General features: G+C 44.4%; 1 protein-coding gene across 3 annotated transcripts in view; it reads right to left on the bottom strand.

Moving 5' to 3' along the window:
* Nucleotides 1–639: 639 nt before the first annotated feature.
* Nucleotides 640–14,708, bottom strand: part of SUSD6 (sushi domain containing 6) — a 102,900-nt gene continuing 88,831 nt past the window's right edge. For all 3 annotated transcript variants that reach the window (XM_053283369.1, XM_053283368.1, XM_053283370.1), the window contains 3 exons: nucleotides 13,918–14,056; nucleotides 7,012–7,442; nucleotides 640–5,496 (listed from right to left, as the gene is read on the bottom strand). In XM_053283369.1, the coding sequence (XP_053139344.1) occupies nucleotides 5,471–5,496; nucleotides 7,012–7,442; nucleotides 13,918–14,056 (596 nt within the window). In that variant the 3' untranslated portion in view covers nucleotides 640–5,470. The remainder of the gene's footprint in view (nucleotides 5,497–7,011; nucleotides 7,443–13,917; nucleotides 14,057–14,708) is intronic.

Raw genomic sequence — 14,708 nt, forward strand, 5'->3', positions numbered from 1 at the left:
TCTTCAGTTGCAAAACCTGAAAAGCTCAGTTCTGGAGAGGGTATATGGTCAGTATCTTCTACCGTGAAGACAGATTCAAAGAACTCATTCAGCTTCTCTGCAATCTCCTTTTCCTCTTTAGCTTTGTCTGCTGACTACTCAGGGACAGGCCTTCTCTGCTGCCACAGCAATGCTTTGGAATCCACTCCCTGCTGAAATAAGAGCCTCTACATCTCTGACAGCTTTTAAAAGGAATTTTAAAAGATGCATTTATTCACCAAAGTTTAACTAGAATTGTTTTAAATTGCTTTGTTTTGTTTGTTCTAAATCACCCAATAATATGATCAAGACAGCCAAGAACAAGAGATGCACCCTTCTTTGTGTATACTATATTGGCCTTTTAAGATGCTCATATATACAAACTTTTGAGTCCACTTTATATAACAGCAGATTGGGCCTAAATATACAAGCAGGTCCAGAGGCTTTCCAGGACTGAGCCACTGGCCTCCCTGACTGCTCGAGTTCTTGGTAGGAGCCAATGGTGCTGGTTTCCAAAGAATGGCCTGACAGATATTTTGTCCCAAAGGTCTGCATAACAGCCATTCTACGATGTGGGTTCAGGAAGTGACCACCAAAACAGGACCAAGCCAAACAAAGAAATTCACTTCAAAAAGATTTTTTTTTTAATTTAGAAATGCAGTTATATACATAGAACAATTGAAATTAAATTAAACTTTGTACAAATATTAAAATACTATCTTCACACCCACTGCAATGTACAGGATACCAGAAAAATATATATATAAAATAAAGCAAAATAAAACTGATTGACATCCTGCACAGCATTAATTATGGTATTTTAAAATCCCACATATATATGAGTACCATTCTGCAAATAAACTCCATAGTGGTGCAACTTGGACTGCAAACAAATAAAAAGCACTGAAGGCAACCAGGTTCTCCCTGTGTATTTTCATCTCTAACTACCTGCAGCCTGCCCATTGGGTCACAGAGTGAGTGAGAGAGTGTATGTTCCGACAGGACGTTTGGTCTGAACTGCATGAGCTTCTGTGCAAAACCAAATAATATCAGTGAAATCTCCAGAAGATCTAGACAGCCCTTTTCATAGGCTAAACTGCTGGAAAGAAGCAGAAGCCAGGCTCTCAAGATATACATTAGAACACACGTGTGTCATCACTCAACACACATCTCCTCTTGTGCAAGTATTGAAGTCTTAATAAGATGACAGAGGGGGTCAAGATCGAAAGCAAATAAATTTCTAGGAAACAAACCAGATGGAGGAATGAGGCATTAAAGAGAGAGAAAGGTCTACAGAATACCAGCTTATATGAATCAAGCCAAATGAAAAACTGGCCTTCTACAGAAGAATAGCATGGACCTTTGTGTGCAGTTCCCCTTTTAGGTGCACGTTTGCTGTCCTACTATAAAATGCAATAATAAGTTCAGGGTTGAGTCATTTTTACATGGCAGTCTACTGAACTACTGGATGTATCTTGCTGAACTACTGGATGTTCAGCCAAGTCTGCTGCAGATGCACTGAACACCATGAAGTGTGAAGGGAAGACATGTATCTTCAAACATTCCTTGACAGGCAGTACAGAAGCTCTGGGGAGCTGATGTTGACTGCAGATCAACAGTCAACAATGTTGAATGGTGTGTGTGTCTGGGCATTTACAGACACACCTCAACCCTTCACACTTGACAGTGTCACCACAAACACACACACCCCAGCCACAAGGTATGGATTATTCCCCTGACTCAGGACTAATTCAATAATACTTCTGAGCATTTGCGTGCTTTGTGGATGCATCAGACCCAATCATAAAAACCTATGACAGAGCTATGCATGTATCCAATAAAAAAATATCTGCTACCAGATGAGTGCTAACTGCACCTGACAAACAGCAGTAAGATCACAACCAATGATAATCAGGGGCCTTAGCTGTGGACATTCTTTCTCACAGGAATTAGAGGTGATATAAATTACAGCATCAGTGATAGATATGCTATTCCTTTACTGCAGGTAAACACCTTAAGTTTTGGAAATACTCTTCCATGCAAAGTAGTTTTAGTTAGTCTGACAAGTACTATGGTATTTAGTCATGATGTGCTAACACCACTGGGGATGAAACAGAACAGTCACTGTTGTTGCTGCTGTGATGCATGGGGTCCAAAGGAAAAGGAAAGCATTTTTCATTAAGTGGTAGAGATGATCTTGGAGGAGACAGGCAGCCTTTTCAAGTTCCAGGCCTGGCAGTCCTTAAATGCAGTGTCTGAGTTTGCTTCTCATGTGACATTTTTACAGGGCAGTGATCCTACAAGTCCTTCCTTATGTTTACCACTACCAAATGAATAGGGAAAGATTAATGCACACTACTAAGGAGCTAAACCTCACCATTCTCTCTCCAAGTGAGCAACACGCATTGAACACCCTCTGCCTAAAAATACTGCACAGGAAAAGGCTTAGGAGAGCACTCCTGCATTCAAAGTGGGTTGTGAGAAGCAGCCCTGCAAATGAGTTTGCTAGCTGAAGGATGCACCTGACAATGTCTAGTTTCTCCTCTGTCCACCATTGGTTTTGATTCCACCCCCACCCCAAGAGGTACATTGTCAAAGCCTACTGTATTCACAACATTTTTAAGTGTGCAATTTTAAACAAAACTGTCCTCAAATAGACCTTTCCCCCCCACTTCTTCCCAAAAAGAGTCTGCTTCAAATCTGAAGACAGGCTAAAAGGGGTACATGATAATCCTGTTTGTTCTGACTTGTGTGGGCTCTCAAGTTTCAGGTTTTCCTGCAAGGGAAGGACACTGTGGCAACAACCTTCTGGCTTCCTGTAAATGCCAAGCAATCTCAGGTCATCAGTGGTTACTGGCTGTAATCATAGCGCAAAGAGATTCTCCCTTGCCTTCTCCAGCAGTCCTCCAGTGTTAGCAGCAGCTGCTTAAGAGAGACTGTTACTAAATCAGTCACACACACACACGAGAAAAATTGGGTGTGCGCAGATGGCCGAGTGTGCATTTAAGCACTTGGTAAGCAGTCCGCTGTATACATTGATGAAAAGGAAGCACTGCTTTTTAGTTTTAATAAATGGCACCTTGCTTTTAAGCGTATGGATTCAAGGAAGAGCCACAGCTCAGTGGCAGAGAACAGGAAGAGGAGGAGGAAGACCTCTGTCAAATCCAAGTAGACAATACTGTGCTAGATGGACCAGCTCTGTATAAGGTAGCTACATATGTTCATATGAGTCATCATTCTGAAGAGGAGATGGCATGACACTCATTCAACAGAGGTGTTAAATCCTAGCATTTAAAGGGCAACATCGGCCTGCAGAATCCAGTTCTAAAGTAGGCTCACCTTTTTCAAGTCAAACAAACAACATTGACAGGATTTTATTCCTGTCAGGCACAACGTATCCCCTTGCAGCATCTGGCTTTCTGTACACAAGGCTTCTCTCGAGTTTTTAAAGCACACTATGGTTCCATGCAGACTTGCTTCCCTTTCCATTTTTTAAATATCTGCCTTTTCCTACGGTAGGACTGGGTTAAGGTTGAGAACTGGCAATTGAGTTATTCTTGTAGGAACGATGCACAAAAAATAGGGAAGATGCACAAAACTTCCTGATTTAGGGAGGCTCACAAATGAGATCTTTAAAAATCCACACTTCCATAATGCCATTAAGAAACTTTATAACTTTGTACACATAAGGTCAGATGAACAAGAGCAAAGTGTGCTTGTGTGAGAAGAGAAGAAGAGGAAGGTATGCAAACACACGCCCTGCATAGCGAAGGAGACACTTCCAAGTGGAAGTTGCACGCAATGCAAGAAGTGGGGAGGGGGGAATCTTTTATCAGTCAAGATAGCAGCATGGCTCTTTCCATTCCAAGTTTTTAAGGCATACTATAACTGTAATTCATTCAAGGCAAATCAGGCATGCCAGTTACAAAACAATCCCAGACGCGTGCTAATGGTGATCAATTTACTAATGATTTTCTAACACTGTCTAGTTTTCTAGGGAGGAAAGACACAAATAATCTAGACTAAGTACTAGAAGCCCTGGCATTGCCTTCACAAGGATGAGGACAAACAAAAAGTTGTGATATGGGTCATGATCTCTACTCAAAGAACAGCGCAGAACACCACTAACATTCTACAGCCATTCCAAGGAGAACAAAGCACTTAACACACTGGAAGATGGAAGGCTTTGGATTGACTATGGTACAGCCATAGTATTGCTGACAGGGTAGCTCCTCTTCAAGGAGGGCATGCCTCCTTCACATGGGCTGGCACCCGGAAGTGCTCCTACACTTGGCCAAGGGCAGGTGAATCCCCAAAGTCGTCGCATTAAGATAGTCCTAAACTTTAGCCCAAACCGAGTTCGGTGTGTGTGTGTGTGTGTGTGTGTGTGTGTGTGTAGGGAGCTGATGAACAAAGAAGGGTGAGCCCCCCCCTGCTCCCCCTGGTGAAAGCTTGCAAAGATACAGATATCTCATCCCAGCCAGGGTACTTTTTCTCCCTCTCTTTGGAAAAAAGAAGAGCAGGTAGCAGCCTCAACTTACTATAAAAAAGAAAAGGAGGGGGGGGAGAGAATCCTTTAAGTCAGACAGCAGTTGCAACTGCCTTTAAACACAGCCAGTGTTTTGCATGTTTATGTGCAGCCAAGTTATGTAGCCTATGATTCTGAAAACTGAGCATGTGGGGTGGAAGTTTCCCCATTTCTAAAATTTCTATTTGAAAAACATTTGTGATACAGTGGGGGGGGAATTAATAGGGTGGTGGTGTCAATCTATTCAGGACATCAGGGAAAAAAACTGTTTTGAGGAAAAGTTAATGCAAAGTTAATGCAAATGAGGGGGAAAGTTGCATGGCAAATTTCTCCAGAAATGTTTCCAAATTAGAAAACCCTCATTTCTGGCCTTGAGAGATGTGATGTGTGTGTTGGAAGGGGAACTGGACTCCTCCCTCCCTCTCAGACCATCCACAGAAGTTCTGTCTTGCCTTCATAATGGAGATAATAAGTGGAAGGAAACTATCTGCACCCAACGAAGCAAGCAGTTTTTGGCCCCTGCTGTCCAAGCAGAAGTCCAGAAGCTAGTAAGGCCTGTGAGAAGCTGCAACAAGCCGGTGTGAGGAGCAAGGCACAAGTAAATAGCAGCTCTTCAGAGACCACACTCAAACATCTGGTTGGGGAAGTGGAGAGGTTGGAGGAGCTTGAGTCTGTTATCACTCAATCTTCCTCCCCTTCAATGCAGATGGAATGTGGGGGGAGGCTGGCACCCTGTACACCCCACTGGTGCATCGAGGGGGCACCCTGCTGGCATCCTTTGGATCTTCAGCGAAGGGATGTTTGCTTGGAGGTACTCAGGGCACAGCGCACAGGGGTGGGAAGGAAGTCTGCACGGAGTGCTCACCATCCCGAGAAGGAGGAGGAGGAAAATGGAGAGGAAAGGCTAGACGGATGCAGCAAACCTCATGCTTCTTTCAACAATGGAATATCTGCGTTGGAAGAGAGGGAGAAGAAGAAAAAGGATACGTTAGACAACCATTTGTGTTTGCCTTCCAAGTTCCACATATGCTGCACAGCAGAGCAGAGCTTTGATGCAAATGTGGGCAGCACAATGCCCATTTTTATTTAATCACAGCCAATTTCTACAGAAGCTAGATATCTTTAATATCCTTCATTGGCTAAGCTTTTGCAAGGCCTTTTTGCTAGCAAAGCCCAAAAGCTCCTGAACGATAGAAGATTTTCTTGCATTGACTTGGACAAGAGACTAAAGTTTATTTGATCTCAAGACCAGGAAAGATTAAAGTTTCTAGCTCTTTGAGCTCTACAGCAAGCAGTATTCAGCAGCAGCCTTTAGTAGATGACAAAGTAGCTTCATGGGGTGCAAAATAATCAAACAAGAATCCAAATCTCCCCGCCCCCACTCAACTTTGTGAATGTTTGCCATTTACAGCATATGCAGAACTCAACATTTTGCAGCATGAACAAATTATGTACATTATATTATTTATTCAAGTGCACTTGAGTCCATTTACAAGTTGAGGGTAAGTTTTTCCTTTTGGAAGAATATGGATCCCATAAGGAAGAGCTAAATATTTTTTAATATTTTTATCCAGTCCTTCATGGAAAAACCTCCAAGGGCAGCTTACAACATTAAACACAACCATAAACAATTTTTTAAAATAGCACTACCAATAAACGCAATATGGCCAATAAAACAGATATACTAAGACGACTAAGCAAACAAGGCATTTAAACAAAGTCATGGAGGACAGGTCTATCAATGGCTACTAGTCTGGTGGCTAGAGGCCACCTCTAGCCTCTCAGGCAGCCTCTCAATACCAGTTGTAGGGGAGCAACAGCAGGAGAGAGAGCATGCCCTCAGCTCTTCCTTATGGGCTTCTCAGAGGCGTGTGGTGGGTCACTGTGTGAAACAGGATGCTGGACTAGATAGACCTTGGGCCTGATCCAGCAGGGCTTTTCTTATGTAAGGTTTTCATCTGGTGCTGAAATGAACACAAATTCTGTGGCAGGTGAACTTTCTTAAGGAGGTAATTTCACAGAATGGCATGCCACCACAGCAAACACTCTCTATCATCCCTGTTCTCTGCATCTTTGATGGGTAGAATCTCAGATCACGGAAGAGATTAGGACATCCTTTAGCAAGCAATGGGTTCAGAAAGGAAAAGACTGGACTCCATGTCTCTACTTTATGAAGGCAAAAATAAAAGTTCTGTGATTTATGGCACAACTGTGATTTTGCCCATTTTTAGAACCAATGAATATCCACAATAAAAGTCACTACAGCAATGGGTTATCCATTCCAAAGCTTTGTTTGCAGTACTGTGCATGCACATAGGGGAGGTTTCTAATGATTTTCTCTGCACACAGTCCTTTATTCCTTGTACTAAAGCCAAGGTCTACTGAAACACTAGATTTATGAGCTCTGCCTTTTTATTCCAGCTAACACAAGTTCCTACGCAAGATTCATTTGTCAGATTGCTTACCATCTGCATACTCCTCTGAGGAAGTGAGCGATAGAAGGCTTTGTACATCACTGCTTTCAGAGTCTGGAGCCTCTTTGTGCCCAGGTCTACTACTAGACATGCCAGCAACCCAAGAGGAGCTGGTTGCCTGGTGCACTAGAACAGCCTCCGAGTGACGAGAGCTGCCAGCTTCACACAGTCCAGAGTGTCCAGGGACTTCATCCTCCCCAGCAAAGCCGTTGCAGCCCACTTGTGCTGGCGGTGGCTGTTGCATCTCTCTTGCACTGCTCTGTCCAGCAGCTCCCTCCGACAGGACGATCTGTACCCGTGAATCCGAGGGAGGTATGCAGTTCCCAGCACTGCCATAGACAGCTTCTTCATAGGATGGCAAAGCCACCTGAACTCCATCCACTATGATGGAAACCTGGTCCCCAGAAACACCTTGATCACGCCTGTTTTCAAATGTTAAAGAAACAATGTGTTACATTTCAGCATAACGAAATAAGAGTGTTTACAGAATCTGCATTGGCTAGCCTCCTAGACTTAATACACCTTCAGACACCCAATCTCTTGCACAGACATGGTAATACTTGCTGTGCATTGTCCTGCCATGCAACTTCTGTTCTCTTGCAGCAGCAAGAAGTTCTGCAGAACAGAACAGCATGATCACCATGCTGCTCATCCCTTCTTCACATAGACACAAGATTGCATGAGTCAGACTGAAGCAGAAAGGCCCCCTGGGGCCTAAAGGGCCAGTGAGGGCAGGGCTGTCATGCTGCACTAAACCTGGGACCATCCCAACTTTGCACTGATGGTCTTGGAGAAGCACATGCCTAGCTGCTTGCATTGCAAAGAAAGCCCTGTTCACAAGCTACTTGGCAGTATAGGCAGTGTGCACAGCAGAGCAGCAAGAGAGAGCGCGACCAACTGGACTGTGTGCATGGACACACAACAGCCCGCAGAGCTGCTCTTGCTGGCCAGCACGGTGTTTTGGACAGTGCGCAAGGGCAGAGGCACCAGTGTCTGAGCACTGCAGTTAGAAAGGGGAAAGTTACTTTTGCTGACTCAGTGGCTCTCAGCTCAGAAATACTAAAAAGACAACACTAGTACCGCTATTATTATTCCAAGATGTATTGCAGGTGGTGGTGTGTGCATTTGGGGGAGGACCAAGGAACAACGTAAGGCTTGCCTAAAGCCGCTCATTAAGTTTGTGACTGAGCCAAGATAGGAAGACGTTAAGCAGCGCCCAGGCATTAATACCAATGTATTAATGCCCTGGTGCTGCTCAACGTCTTCCAGCCAAGGCAGCCACCTGAACTGAAGACTCCAGCCTGGTCTGCATTCAACAGGCGTCCAGAGCGATGGCCCATGGGGTGGCTGTAAAGCACACCCTTTGGTTAAAATCTTGGCAGGTGGATGCCAAGTCAAAACTGGTGCTCACATCATCCCCCTTCACAGGTTCAGATCTCTTTGGACCCTCTCTGCAGGGGCGGATTAAAGGAGAGGTAGCTGCCCATGGTGGCAAAATTCCCTTCAGCAGCGGCGACAGTAGCTCCGGGGAGAATGGGGTTTTAAACTGCAGGGAGGGGTGAGGAGGGGAGAGCTGAGTTGCCCTTTACCTAAATGTTTCCCTTGAGCCGGGGAAGGTGGGTGGTTCACGGTGGTGGTGGTGGTGGTGGTGGTGGCAGCTACAGGGAAGGTGGGAGAGATGAGAGTTCCCCCTTTTACTGGGATTGGGGGGGGGCTGGTGAGGGGAGAGTGACTGCACAGAGCTCCCTGCAGTGCAGCCTGTTTCTGGCCTTCCTCCACATGGAGAAAAGCCGGAAACAGGCTGCACAGCACGGAGCTCTGTGCAGTCACTTGGGAGGAGGGAGAGCTCATCATGCCCACCTGGATGGACTTGATTCTTGTCATTGATTCTTCCTCATTCTTCCCTGCTAGTCATACCCTTCTTTTTTGGCATTTCCATCCATGATGTCCTTTTCTAACTGTTTTTATTCAGCCTTTTCTTTTAACTGTCAACTGTCCAGATGATTCTCTCCTCTCAAAGCCACTCTTTGCTACAGTCCCAGAACTGGGATATGGGTGCCTCCTGGCGGCAGGAAGTACTCTACAAAACCTCAGTCCTGTCTCTCGAGTATGCTCAGTCCACAACCAACTGATGATGAGCTCCAGATACAGGGAAAAAGAACCCTTCATGCTAAGACCAATGTTCCTTTGCCTACCCTATTCTAAGACAAATGCTGTCAGCTGGGATCAGCAGAGTCCCAAACCAAACTCTGCTGTGAGGCTTCTCAGATAGAAGAGCTTGGGATTGAGCCCTGTATGCAGACTCTGTATATCCAGCAGTTATTTAAGAACACTCGAACTGACTGGGTTTGGTGACTAAGCATAACCCACAACCTTTTTAAGGAGAGGATTCTCTGCATTTCCAGACATTTGACTGGGCTGCCTCCCACCCACTTTTTTTTTAAGGGGGGGGGGAGCTATCCGCAAGGCTAAGTTGAAACCTGAACATTATTTTAATCTCTCAATTCAAGTAGGGACATCAGCTTCTATGGCACTTCAGTCCATTGCCTAGAATAGCTACACAGGTTTACCTCATTATCCGTGGGAGTTCCATTCCCACTGTTTTCTGTGGATAACGAGGCATTGAGTATGAGAATGTGAGGGGAGGGGGGTTAGGTTCCTGCAGGGTAAAGGAAGGGCACAAAACAGCAAAAAAAAGAGATGGAAATAGGAGCCAAAAAGTGCCATACCATGATCTGCAGGTCTCCAACTGTCCAGCAATGCTGCCCTAAACCCTGAATTTCAAAGATTTTCCTCAAAAAATCATTGAATTTTTTTTAAAGAGCCACAAAATGGCTCCTTTAAACAAAATGGTGAGCAGCAGAAATGACCTCAGAGGTTATTTCTGGCCACCAAGAAATCACGGACATGTGGGAATTAAACCTTTCTGTATCACGTATGCTGAGGTGCCTATTTCTGGACTGCAGATACGCAGAACTGGATACAGTGAGGTCCACCTGTATCAGAACGACCGGGACAAGCCCAAAAGCTGGGAGGGGGAGAGGAATGTGCATGCCTGCCCTTGTTTGGTAATTATCCAGGAGTGGAAGTGGAAGGACACTACAAGGCTATGCAGGCTGAACTTAGTTTTCAGATCTACTTCCATCCAAAGCTAGAGGGTGTAAAAGCAGAGCAGTAAACAGAACAGGGCTGCCACAGGAATTAGCCATGAAGAAACAAAGCAGTGCCTGTTACCACGGGCCTCATTGCCTATATTATATTTATTTATTTTTAAAAGAGCACCACTGTTGTTTCTGGCACTTTCCTCAACGAGTAATTTCTGTGTTATATGATGCACGTGCAGCTGGGTGACACCGCCTCATTAAAGAGGCAGGCTTCTTTTTGCAACCACCAGAGCTCTCCCAGCTTCAGATGCATAGATTGGGGTGTGTATGTGTGTGCGCGACAGATGGACATTATACCCTTTATTCCTCATTTAAGATGGCAGGAAATTATTCCCTTCTCTCTCAAGGGGATGTGTGTTTCTTCTGTCTGACTGAATGACTTGATTCAAAGCACCCCCTGCCCACCCCCACCCCTCACTAATGCCTCTCTTTCAGGAATAGCTACTTCACCAGTGGTGCCAGCTGCTCCTTTTGACCATCATCAGAGGAGACTTCAGACTGACTAAGCCTGCAAACTAAATACTCTCTCATCCATACAGCCGAATCTCTTCAAGTGCATACCAAAGTGCACTAGCAAATGCTGTGCAGAGGGAACACTTCCTCAAGACGTACCAAGGCAACAACGCAGTCACCAGACCAGCCTGGCAAGAACACAGTCACCAGACCAGCCCTGCATAACTTGCAATACATCAAGTCAAATGCAGCCTTATGTTTGCAGTCCCTTGTAGGCAAACACATACAGGAGGATTATCAAGCCTTCGGCAGGCCACAATCCATTCTTAACTTGTGCAAACCTCCTCCAAGAACAGCAGCCTGATGGCAACTGTTTGCCAAGGAAAGTAAAGAGACATTATGCCTGCCAGAATCAAACCTACCACGAGCAGACAGATTGAAAGAACACAAAAGGGCAGCAGGAAAAGAAAGTGAGGATGTAGAACAAAACATTCTTCTATAGACAGGTGTGTGTGTTAAACACAACACCTGCAGCTGAAGGTCTGATTGGGAGTGGAGTAGCACTATATGTTAAAGAAGGGATAGAATCCAACAAGCTGGAAAACCTAGGACAGCTGAGTCCTCTACAGAATCATTATGGGTAACAGTAAGAGGACTGAAAGGGAATGTGTCTCTAGGGACATGCTATAGCCCCTAGATCAACACACTGAGAGCGACCTGGACTTGGAGAAGCAAATCAGCATGGCATCAAAGAAAGAAAGAGCTGTAATAATGGGTGAAGAGAAGCCAAATTTCTAGACATGCTAAATGACTGTGCCTTAGAACAATTGCTTGTGGAACCAAACAGAGAGAAGCCATGGTGCGAGATGTCACAGTTGTAGAACCACTGGGGAACAGTGACCGCAGTGTGATCCAGTTCAGCATATATGCGAGTGGAGCATTGCCAACTAAGTCCAACACAGATGTGCTGAACTTCAGAAGAGGAAACTTCTCAAAATTGAAGGGACTGGTTAAAAGCAAGCCTAAGGGAAAGTCAGAAGGGTCAAATCACTCCAGAAAGCATGGAACTTATTTAAAACCACAGTACTAGAAGCTCAGCTGGAATGTATTCCAAGAAGGAGGAAAGGTACCACCAGGTTCAGGAAGACGCCAGCGTGGTTAACAAGTCAGGGAAGGTATAAAAAGGAAGAAGACTTCCTTCAGAAAATGGAAGTCCTGCCCAAATGAAGAAAACAGAAAAGAACATAAATTCTGGCAAAAGCAGACAAGCAGACAATAAGGGATGCAAAAAGAGGATTGGAGGAGCATATAACTAGAAGTGTTAAGGGGAATAACAAAAACTTATTTAAATATATCAGAAGCAGAAAACCTGCTGGGGAGGGGGTTGGACCCTTAGATGATGAAGGTATGAAAGGGATTATTAAAGAAGATAAGAATATTGCAGAGAAGCTGAATGAGTTCTTTGCATCTGTCTTCATGGCAGAGGATACTGACCATATACCCACTCCGGCAAGTGAGCTTCTCAAACTTTGCAGTGGAGAACTGGGACAATTTGAGGCATTGAAAGAGGATGTTCTAAATGGTCTTGAAAAACTAAAAATTAACAAATCACCAGGGCCAGATGACATCCACCCTAGAGATCTGAAGGAACTCAAAAGTTAAATTGCTGGTCTCCAACCAAAAAATAACTTGTCCCTACAATCAGGCTCTATACCAGAGGACTGAAAAGTAGCTAATGTAACTCTGATTTTCAAAAAGGGATCACAGGGTGGGGTGGGGAGATCTGGGAAGCTACAGGCCACTTAACTTCTGTGCCGAGTAAACTGATGGGAAGCATACTTTAGGACAAGATTATTAAATATAGAAGAACAGGCCTTGCTGAAAGAGAAGTAGCATGGCTTCTGCAAGGGAAAGTCTTGCCTCAGTAACCTTCTGGAGTTCTTTTAGAGTGTCAACAGACATGTGGATAAAGGTGATCTGGTTGACAAAGTATACTTGGACTTCCAAAAAGCATTTGACAAAGTTCCTGACCAAAGGCTCTTGCATAAACTAAGGAGTCATGAGATAAGGGGACAGGTTCATGTGTGGATTGGTAACAGGTTGCAGGACAGGAAACAGAGTGCAGGAATAAATGGACAATTTTCACAATGGAGAGAAGATCCTCCAGGAATCTGTACTGGGACCAGTGCTTTTTAACTTGTTCATAAATGATCTAGAAGCTGGAGTAAGCAGCGAAGTGGCCAAATTTTCAGATGACACTAAACTATTTAGGGTAGTGAGATCAAGAACAGATTGTGAGGTGCTCCAAAAATGGCAAATGCGATTCAATGTAAGCAAGTGTAAAGTGATGAATTTTGGGGCAAAAGCCCCAAACTTCACATACACACAGGTGACTGCCCAGAAGAGAGATCTTGAGGTCAAGGTGGATAACTCATTGAAAGTGTTGACTCAGTGTGCAGCAGCTGTGAAAGGCAAATTCTATGCTAGGGGATGATTAGGAAGGAGATTGAAAATAAAAATGCTAATATTATAGTGCCCTTGTACATATCTATGGTGTGGCCACATTTGGAGTACTGTGCTCAACTCTGGTATCTTAAGAAGGACATTGTAGAACTGGAAAGGGTACAGAAGAGGGCAACCAAGATGATCAGAGGCCTGGAACACCTTCCTTATGAGGCAAGGCTACAGCATCTGGATGGCTTTTTAGTTTGGAAAAGAGGTAACTACGGGGAGACATAATAGAGGTGTATAAAATTATGCGTGGAAGAGAGAAAGAGAAAGAGAGAGAGAGAGAGAGAGAGAGAGAGAGAGAGAGAGAGAATGGAAAGAGAAATTTTTCTCTCTCACACACAACACTAGAACCAGGGGTCATCCCATGAAACTGAAGGCCAAGAAATTTAGGATCAACAAAAGGAAGTACTTTTTCACACAGTGCGTAATTAATCTGTGAAATTTTCTGCCATGAGATGATGTGATGGCCACTAGCTTGGATGGCTTTAGAAGGGGCTTAGACCAATTCATGGAGGACAGGTCTATCAATGATTACTAGTCTGGTGGCTATAGGCCAGCCTCAGAGGCAAGATGCCTCTAAATACCAGTTTCAGGGAAGCAACAACAGGAGAGAAGGCATGCCTTCAGCTCTTGCTTGTGGGCTTTTCAGAGGCATCTGATAGGTCACTGTGTGAAATAGGATGCTGAACTAGATAGGCCTTGGGCCTCATCCATCAGGGCTGTTCTTATGTTCTTATAAGGTCATCCTCGCAAACTCCCATGAGCTCACCTGCTGAGATGAAAGGACTTCAGCTTTGGCTGCAGCAAAACAAACAGCACAACTAGGAGAAGAATGAGGGCTACTGAACTTGCTGTGGAAGCGACGATGGATAGGGTGGGCACTGCTACACTTGGTGGTGAACCTTTATCTGTAAAGCCAAAATAAAAAGTTTTTTAGAAAATGGTTTTTCTTCAGAAGCAGCTATTTTCCATCATTACCAAACAACATTCTTAAACTGGGCCAGGAAGGCAAGTAGAATTACAAAGATGCTCCTGCCTTCACAAGGCCAATGTTGACTTCAGTCTGACCCACATGGGGCTGTTGTGAGGCAAGGTCTGCTTCAAATGCATTTAACCAAGCATGCAGGCAGAACTGCAAATGGTACTGCAGACACAATTCCCGAAGAAGTTTCACCATCTGGCTTCCGTTTCCTGCGTGGAATCAATTTAGTCATGTGAATGCAAGCCAAACACTACAATGATTGAAAAAAACAAAGCCCATTTGAAGTTTATTTTATCCCAGGGGAAAGAAAGAGTTCAATTCTCTCATCCAGCTCTGACTGAGTAAGCATCTCATGGAACATATTGGTGAAACATTTTGGGAAAGCACAGTAGACTCCAAGAATCAGTCAGAGCTTGAAAACTTAGTGTGCACTGCATTTCCTATTTGATTAATGTGCTTTTATGTCTTGGGGCAAGTGATTCCCTCCCACCCCAAGCATCTTTGAAATATAACTAGTTTCAGTACATTACCCAGCTTGTAGGGATTTTTTCTTTTCTTTTTGTGTGTGCTCTCTTTCC

The sequence above is a fragment of the Hemicordylus capensis genome, chromosome 1, assembly GCF_027244095.1.
Source record: "Hemicordylus capensis ecotype Gifberg chromosome 1, rHemCap1.1.pri, whole genome shotgun sequence".
NCBI lineage: Eukaryota > Metazoa > Chordata > Lepidosauria > Squamata > Cordylidae > Hemicordylus > Hemicordylus capensis.